Consider the following 10,000-nt stretch of genomic DNA (forward strand, 5'->3'; position numbering starts at 1 on the left):
TTTGAATGTAGGTAGGTGTCTTTAAAATAGCAACATTTTGAGGAAAAATATGAGAAAATCCAAATTTTCTCAAACTCTACATCAGGATCATATTCAGTAATATAATCGAAGTAAAGCTGCTGTAGATGTCTTCCATCAGAACTCCTTTAACCCTTTCTGGATCCACACTTCACTCGCTAGCATCAGACTGTTCTCATTTATACACTGTTAGTGTTGAGGATCGCATTATTTTTCATACGAGATGCTCGTTTCTGCGTCTTCCTGGTCTGTGTTTTTGATCAGTGACTCATTCAGGAGATGTGCAACAGCGCCCCCTAGTGTATAACAGTGAGAACACGAACACTTCTGTGTTTGGCAGGGAAAGAGTTAATCATGCATGTTATAATGTGTATCTACAGTATGTGTGTGTGTGTGTGTGTGTGTGTGTAGTGGGGGTATGTAAGTGTTTTTTGTCTCATTTATTTGGATAAATTTTTTGGTACTGTGTCCATTTTTTATCTAATAAAATGTTTTTCTTTTCAAAATTCCATTTATTTCTATTTTTTTGTGTGTGATCCATGTTCAAGTGTGACAAAATTCAATCCATTCAAAATTCCCAGAGTAAGGGATTTGTGAAAAAAATTAATTACAGCCACATAAATCCTTGAATCCACTCATTTTGTGTGTGTGTGTGTGTGTGTGTGTTACAAAATTAAGTGGAACAAAAGACACAAAGTCTTGTACGACTCTGAACACTTAATTTTTGTACAATTTTTAATTAAAAATAAAAAATCCGTGTCAAAGGGGATTTTCCTCAAGGGAAGGATGACAGTTAAAGGCACAGTACTGATATTTGAGTTTAAGTTATTTTAGGACATCAAGCAAAAAATATTTTATTTTAGTTCATGTTTTTTTTTAATTATTTTTTTAACTGCTTACAAACAAAACTTTGTCTCTTCGTCTCAAAACTTCACACACAAATCCAGGAATTGCACACAGAATGCGAAACGCCTCTCATCTTTGAAGCACTGCATTCAAAATATCACAACACATCTTCACCATATTATTAACTCCTGTTATATTTGTGTGTTTTGAAAAAAGTGCGTAAAGTCAAATGCTGATGATTAGTGTCTGGTATTGTAGATCTGGTGTGTGCTTCTGCTGTTTGAGTGTCAGCTTTCAGAAACAGTGTGTGTGAGCAGAGAATGAGAAAGTCTCGGTGTGAGTCTGAGGGATCTCACCGGTGTGTGTTCTCATGTGTCTCTTCAGGTCGAAGGTGTCGTTGAAGCCTTTCCCGCAGAACCGGCAGGGGTGTCTCTTGATCATACTGTGGCACTTGAGGTGACGCGTCAGCATGCGCTGCAGAGGAAACACTTTATGACACACGGAGCACAGGAACTCTGACGAGCCGCTGGATTCACGCACCTGGAAGCAGAGCGAGAGACACATGAGCTTCCTGAAGATCCAGGACCAAACCCTGAGGATCTGAAGGAGCTTCACCTTGTTGAGCGACGCTGAGGCCAGCGCAGGAGGAGCGAGAGAACTGTGTGACGGCTGAACTCTCTCCATCCCATAATCCTCCCTGTGACGCTCCAGAGCAGGTGTGTGTGTGTGGACGGCCTGAGAGCGCTCCGACACTGACTCCAGAGCAGCGCTGGGAGTCTGAACACACACTGAAACACACACCTAACACAGTTACACACTGTCACTCAATACATAGGCCTCAATTCATATACTGTTTGTTTTTTTATTTATTTATTATACTATATATATATATATATATATATATATACTATTTTCAAAAATAATAATTTATTTTTATAAATAAAATAATGAAAAAATAACAACCATGTACAAAGTAAGACTAGCATAGTACAAACAAACAAATAATAATTATAATAATAATAAATTTTATTTTATTTTATTTTACAATAAACCAGTATAGTATATTTTACCTTGTTTTATAATAATAAATAATAACATAAATATTTTCATTAATTATATTTTAAAAAAATATAATAATAAACATAAAATAATAAAAAATAACAACCCTATACAAAATCAAACCTCCAGATCACCTAAAAAAACTGTATTTTATTTTATTTTATTTTATTTTATAAGAAATAATAATGTGAATAATAATTATTATGTTTATTTTTTATAATATAACAACCATATACAAAAAGAAACCATTATAATTATAATAAAGTTGTGTATAACTTAGAGGGTTTTTGTTTCTATCATATATTTCAATCAGATAAAAAAAACTCTTTCCCTTTATAATGTTTCTTTACTTCTAAAATGTTTAAATGAATAATTCTTGATGGAAAGTGTTAACTCGTTGAAATAAAGCACTAATTTCTGTTAGCTGACGAATGAAAAGGTGATTCATACGTGAATATATTTACATAAATACAGCATTTTTCAAACGCTTCCATGTCTAATAATGGACCATTGTGTCTTCGTTCATTTGCCTTCGTGGCGTTCAAACTCTTTGACTTTCTTCTTCTGTGAAAAACAAACGAAGACATCTTGAAGAATAGGGTTGAAAAATGCCAATTTCTTCGATTTTAATTGATTCACATTTTGATTCTCAAATTACAGAAGTTTTTGAAATAAACAGAACAGAACTTACTGAAACAAATCATCATTTCAATAAATACGTCACATTTATATAATGTCTATAAACTCCAGAGTCAGCTGAAAGAAATAATGCTCTAGAGAGGAGCATTATTTATGATTTTAATATATGCACTACATTCATGATATTTCACTGAACTTGTTCTTTTAAAATTACGAGGTTACACTTTATTTTAAGGTGTCCTTGTTACAGTGTATAGTTCTTACTATATTGTTAGGGTTAGACTAAGTTTTACTTCCATGTAATTATAATAGTAAGTACATGTGAGGTGTAACAAGGTATAAAGTGTTACCAAATAGAATAATTACTTTAATTACAAAATTGTTAGACTGCTATTAAAATGCTCTTACAATCATTTTTATTATATAACACTGCATTTATGTTTGTTCAGAGCACTGTAATAGAGCACCGGTTTAGAGATTTTCTGATTGCCTTTTAAGGTCCGAATGAATCAAAGTGAATCGAATCGCAAGCTTGTGAATCTCAGCCCAGTCACACTGGACTTGAAGGAGTGCGGTCAGGCTTTGAAGGTGTTCTGATGGTTTGGTTACCTGTGTTTGGACTGAAGCAGGGCTCCGGCTCCTTCCACTGCCATCCGGCGCAGACCGACTGCTTTCTCTTGACCAGGAACGAGCGAGGCATCTCCAGACTGCTTCACGGCTCGCTGTCTAGAGAGTCAATCTGAGAGCGGATGATTTCCATATCTCTGGAGAGAGGAGGACACACCTGTGCTTTAACTGCTGCTCCGCTGGTTTGCATGCCAGGTAGAGAGAATCTGGGCTCCTCATTTAACTGGACCTGCCATGCAAATGGTCCTCCGGCGGCGCGGGGCTGAAGGGCATGGCAAGCTCAGCACTGCTAGGAAAATGTTGCTTTTATTTCACGTTCCAGTTGATTGTCTGTCAGGTTTATGTCACCTAACCTGGGACAAAGGCAATTCAAATGGGCTGCTTTACTGTTGACTATCTGTTAACCTCCTGGTCGAATGGCTTGAATGGCTTTCTCCAGTCCTAACAGGTGTGCTTTTCTTCTGCACACGTCAAAAGCTTCGCCATCAGTTACCTGTCAGTCTAACCGCATCCCGCGCTTTAATGCACCGAGGGACAAAAACAGTGCAGATCAGCTGCTGGATAGAGACGTTAACTCTGAACTGATCATTTTCATCTACTTTAAACTGATGAGCTGACATGGAGTGAATAAAAATGATGTAGACATTGAAAAACTTACTGAAATGAGTTTATGTTGGTGCACTAAAATTGCACTGATATTAAAAAAAATTATATAAAAAATAATGATAATAAAAAATAAAAAATAAACTAAATGAATTAAGAAAATAAGTAACGTTAAAATAAAAACTGACCATTTAAAAATAGCTAATACTAAAATCTGTGATCGTATCTCAATGATATAAAAAAAACTATTTAACTAAAACAGTTGAAATATTTTATTGAAACTATTTACCAAGGCAACATCTCTTATTTTCATCTAGTGTACATTTATGCACTTAAATAACTTACATTAAAACTGGAATAGAAATGAATACTGTAAAAACTGAAGAGTATGAAAATCATACTTAACTGGAAAATGAACGTAAAGCTGAAATAAAAAATTCTGTTAAAAATAACGATGATGAAAAAAAACACGAACACGCACAACAAAATAACAAACGTTAAAATAAAACTGAAAATTGTATGCATTAAAAATCTATTGAAATGAATGTTAACTCTGAAATCACAATACAATTCTAAAACAGTTTAAATATTATATTTAAGTTACCAAGGCAACATCTCTTATTTTAATCTAGTTTAAATTGATCTGAAATAAAAACGGTAATAAAAATAAATAGAAAAACTATATAGACATTTAATGAGTTTAAGTTGAATGACTAAAATGGCTAACTAGAAATATGTTTGGATATTGAAATAAAAAATAACAACGAATACAATGAATAAATAAACTGAAATAAAAACAAAAGCTAGCTGAAATGGGTTCAGGGTGAAATAAAAAACGGACATTTTAAAATATATAAAATTGTAATATTAAAAATAACCAAAATGACAAAACACGACAAAGCTGATAGACATTTAATATTAAAATCCAACACAGAAAATTTTAAAAGTAAAACAGAGATGCTAAAATAAGGGATGAAGATGAAGCATGCATGTGCCATTATGAATGTGTTTATGCAGAAGGCTGATGTCAGAAGGCTGTGTCAGAGCTGAAGGACACACAGTACACTAGATATATTACCGTCGTCCACTGTAACTGTATGCAAATGTGTCGCGAGGGAGCATGCGCAGGCTTTCTGTGAGCCGAACCGTACACAGCCGACAGGAGACACACGTCAAACAGTCCACACCGCCACCACACACTCATTTGCATGTTTCTTTGAGCCCTGGCCTGCTCAGACATGAAGAAGGACACCGTGTTTGACTGGAAAATGTCTCTGTTCGTCATGTGAGCCACACCCGCTGACACAGAGTCTCTTCTGAAGTTTCAGGGCTTCACCAATGCAATGCAATCTGAATCAGGTTTGGAGGAATTTATGGTGGATAAAACTCCTATTACTTCACAATCAGGCACCATTTGGACAGCTTTAGGGTTCAAATGCTCTTTTGTTGGGTTTTATTGCATCCCTTGTCCTCATTTTTAAGTCGCTTTGGATAAAAGCAGATCTGCTAAATGCAAAATGAATCAAAAACCAGGCCTACTTCTTACTAAAACACGTAATAAGTATATCTTTATTCATAATATGAGGTTTGCTGCGATGCTGAAACTCATTTTCATGCTTAAAGGGGTAGTAAAAGCCTGTCATTGTTTACTCGTCCTCTTATTGTCCCAAACCTGTATGAAAAGATCATTTGAAGAACGTTGGGAACCAAACAGCTGATGGTAGCCATTGATTTCCATGTATGGAAAGGAAGTCAATGGCTGCCGTCAACTGTTTGGCTACGCACATTATTCAAAATATCTTCTGAAGAAACAAACTCATGCAGGTTTGCAATCATTTGAGAGTGAGTACATGATGAAGGGGTCTTATATTTCGGTGAGCTGTCCCTTTAAGAACACTTTTGTAAAAGCAAAGTCACACTGCACTTGAAAATGAAACATGAACACTGTTGGTTAAAGACAGACATCTTTAAATGTATTCCATTGTTTTTATTTATTTATAACATCTGGCTGAGTACAGTTCAGTCTGTTGGCAGATCAGTGCTGTGACGTCAGCGTATGCAAATCAGGCTAGCCGGAGGACACGCCCACACCTGTTCCCTCGAGTCCTCTATCTGTTCTTAATCACTGCTGCTTTCTCTATATACACAAATGTTTTATGTATGTGTATAAATCAGTTCACAATCTATAGTTCATCCGCACTTTATTTTTTTTACTGGTTTGTGTTTGGATTGTGTGTAGATGCTGTGTTTTCTGTGGATCTCCTGTGCAAATGACTAACAAATAACTTGACTTCAGCAATGTTTTTAGGCATGATAAAGAAAATGGAAACAATTGCATTTAATTCATTTTTATTTCAAGTGAAATAAATGTTATATTCACATAAAGGCTTAGAAGTGAAAAAGAAAGCTATTTTCTATGAATGTGCGAGACTTCCGGTTCATTAGGCGCTGTCGGTAAATAACTAAAAAACAAAAACAAAGTAGTAAACGGAAAACTATTTACACTACAAACCAGCGTGATTGTGATTTTGATTATAGGCTACATTAAAATAATATGATATAAAAAATACCAGTTTGCACTATCGAGCAGCCTACTGGCTGTTTTTGTATTGAAATAATATTAATAATAATAACATCTCGGTTACGTATGTAACCTTGGTTCCCTGAATAGGGAACGAGATGCTGCGGTGACGTCACCACGTATGGGAACACCTTCGGTGTGACGAATGTCTGAAGCCCTATACCATCCCGCCAATCCTATTGGCCAAATAGCGCGTGGCACCGCCCAGTCATGCGTAGGCATATATATACCTGGTGCCGCGCGCCATTTACCTCAGATTTCATGACGAGAAGGGAAGAAAACTATCAAGGTACGGCACGGCCAGAACCGCAGCATCTCGTTCCCTATTCAGGGAACCAAGGTTACATACGTAACCGAGATGTTCCCTTTCATAGGTCACTTCGATGCTGCGGTGACGTCACCACGTATGGGAACGCTATACCATCACGCCTGACGTACCTGATAGCTTGGATCCAAGGAAGCATCTGCTCAAGCGGAGAGAACCCGGGAGCCAGGGGCCATCCTCACATCCAGACTGTAAGACCTGATAAAAGTGCTCGGTGAGGACCAACCTGCCGCAGCACAGATATCATCCATAGAAGATCCACTGAGAAAGGCTTGAGAAGAAGCCACTGCTCTTGTGGAATGACCTTTTACTCCTAAGGGCGAAGCGAGCCCGCGCGCCTCATAGGCCAAGGAAATAGCCTCCATCAGCCAATGGGACATGCGCTGTTTCGTAACTGCATGGCCCTTATTCTTATGTCCAAAACAGACAAACAGCTGGTCAGACTCACGCCATGGGGCAGTGCGATCCACATAAGTCTTCAACGCCCTCACAGGGCAAAGACTTAGATCTCCAGACTCTGTCGCAGCAGGAGAAAAGGCCTCCAGGACCACCTGCTGAAAATGAAAAGGATTAGACGCGACCTTAGGAACATAATTAGGCCTAGGTCGCAACAACACTTTCACAGAGCCTGGTGCAAACTCCATGCACGAGGGTGAGACAGAGAGAGCCTGTAAATCCCCAACTCTTTTAAGGGAGGATAAAGCCATGAGAAGAAGTGTCTTCAGAGACAGGAGCTTATCCGATACAGTTTCCAGGGGCTCAAACGGATGCCCTGACAAACCCAGTAACACAATGGATAAATCCCATGAAGGAACTCGCACAGGGCGGAAAGGCCTCAACCGTCGCGCACCCTGTATAAAGCGAGAAACCAGTGGGTGACGACCCACTGAAACACCACCTATATGCTCATGGTGAGCTGAGATAGCTGCCACATAAACCTTCAAGGTGGCTGGTGTCAATCCCTCCGAAAAACGGTCTTGAAGAAACTCCAGTACTGAAGCCACAGGGCAGTAAACTGGATCCACATCATGAGTTTCACACCATGTCATAAACAGTTTCCACTTGAAAGCATATAAGCGTCTCGTAGAAACTGCTCTAGAGTTCAATATAGTCTCGGTAGTTTCAGCAGAAAGACCGGGACATATCAACTCACTCCGCTCAGAGGCCACGCCCACAGGTTCCACAGATCTGGTCTGGGATGCCAGATCCGTCCCTGTGCTTGCGATAATAAATCCCGTCTGAGGGGAATCTCCACCGGAGAGCCCGCTAACAGATTGATGAGATCCGCAAACCACGGCTGTGTGTGCCATCGCGGAGCCACCAGCAACAGCTGTCCCACTCTGTCCCGCCGTATTCTGCATAATACCGCTGGGACTAGCCGAATCGGAGGAAACGCATACAAGCTGGTCCTGGGCCAGCTGTGAGCTAGCGCATCCAGACCCAGGGGTGATGGAGGGCTTAGGGAGAACCATAGCGGGCAATGCGTAGTCGTGCTCGACGCGAATAAATCCACTTCCGCTTCCCCGAAAATATGCCATAGGTGATTCACCGTTTGGGGGTGTAATCTCCATTCCCCTTGTTCCAGAGTCTGCCTGGATAATAAATCCGCTCCGAAGTTCAGTCGTCCGGGGATGTGAACAGCCCGGATCGACAGAAATTTGTCGTGAGACCAAAGAAGAATCCGCCTCGCCAGTCTGCACAGAGGGCGAGAACGTAATCCTCCCTGATGGTTCAGATAAGCCACGACCGCAGTGTTGTCCGTTCTGAGAAGCACATGACGGCCGGTCAGTAGACTCGAAAAATACTGGAGAGCCAGAAAAACCGCCAGTAATTCCAATTTGTTTATGTGCCAGCTGCGTTGTGCCGCTGTCCACACTCCGTGGGCTGGGCGCCCCTGACAAACAGCTCCCCACCCGGTCAAAGACGCGTCTGTCGTGACAGTCTCTCGGGAAGCACAAATTCCCAGCCGAACCCCGGTGAGGAGAAATTCGGCTGATGTCCATTGCTTTAACGACATCACACACCTCCGCGTCACCGAGATCGTTCGATGCGGAGAACAACGGGGTGAAATATTCTGTCGTTTCGTCCACCACTGAAACGGGCGCATGTAAAGCAAACCCAGATGAATCACGGGAAGCGCCGCCGCCATTAGACCTAGTAGTCTGAGGCACAGTCTCACTGTCACTGTGTGACCCGCCCTGAAGTGCTGAACGCATGACGTAATCGACTGAGCGCGCGGGACAGAAAGCTTTGCTGTCATCGCGCGAGAGTCCAAATCTACTCCCAGAAAGGTGATCCGTTGAGAGGGGATTAATACACTCTTCTGGAAGTTTGTGCGTAAACCCAGGCTGTGTAAATGATTTAGCACAATATCTCGATGAGAGTGTGCTTGAGTCTGAGAGTGCGCTAACACCAGCCAGTCGTCCAGATAGTTTAACACACGGACGCCCCGGAGCCGCAACGGGGCCAGAGCTGCGTCCATGCATTTTGAGAATGTACGGGGAGCTAGCGCTAAGCCAAAGGGAAGAACGCGGTACTGATACGCTTTGCCCTCCAAAGCGAATCTGAGGAACTTCCGGTGTCTCTCGATGATCTGAATATGAAAGTAAGCATCCTTCAGATCGATCGTGACAAACCAGTCGTTTGGTTGAATCTGAGACAAAATAGATTTTACCGTCAACATCTTGAATTTGCTCGACCTGAGTGCAAGATTTAGACGGCGTAAATCCAGAATGGGTCGTAATCCGCCGTCCTTTTCTGGTACCACAAAATAACGGCTGTAAAACCCTGACTCCATCTGAGAGGGGTGTACTTCTTCTATAGCCCCTTTGCTCAGTAGAGCTAACATTTCCTGTCTCAGCACCGCCATGTCCATCGGTTTCATCACCGTGGAGAGAATTCCGCGGAAAGGGGGCGGGCCTTTCCGAAACTGAATGGTGTATCCGTGACAAATTGTGCGTAACACCCATTGAGAAATGCCGGGCAAGCGTTCCCACGCGGCCCGAAACAATATTAGCGGTTTCAACATGTTCGTTTCCTGCAGCGCTGTTGCACACATAGAAATGTCCGGGCACGAAAGACTCATGGTGTTCGTGCACAGGGGAAGTATATGCAGAGCAGGCGTTGTATCTCGTTGTACGTAATCCTGAAACGTGTCCACGGCAGGAATTAGGCCAACAGATTGAGCATCGGGCTCTGCCGCTAGCGAAACAGCGGCGGCTGAGCGAGCCGTCATGACGGGCCGTTCGATGAAGACCCTTTGAAGCGCTCCTCGAGCTCTGAAAACTGGATCGTGCATAGTG

At 41.1% G+C, this 10,000-nt stretch overlaps 1 protein-coding gene across 1 annotated transcript in view; it reads right to left on the reverse strand.

The window, feature by feature from the left end:
• LOC132127491 (putative transcription factor ovo-like protein 3) overlaps window positions 1–3,262 on the reverse strand; it is a 3,673-nt gene extending 411 nt beyond the window's left edge. Inside the window, exons 1-3 of the mRNA XM_059539392.1 lie at window positions 3,172–3,262; window positions 1,480–1,652; window positions 1,221–1,404 (exon numbers count right to left, since the gene is read on the reverse strand). Coding sequence (XP_059395375.1) covers window positions 1,221–1,404; window positions 1,480–1,652; window positions 3,172–3,262 — 448 coding nt within the window. The remainder of the gene's footprint in view (window positions 1–1,220; window positions 1,405–1,479; window positions 1,653–3,171) is intronic.
• Window positions 3,263–10,000: the final 6,738 nt, after the last annotated feature.

The sequence above is a fragment of the Carassius carassius genome, chromosome 45 (assembly GCF_963082965.1).
Source record: "Carassius carassius chromosome 45, fCarCar2.1, whole genome shotgun sequence".
NCBI classification, from domain to species: Eukaryota; Metazoa; Chordata; class Actinopteri; order Cypriniformes; family Cyprinidae; genus Carassius; species Carassius carassius.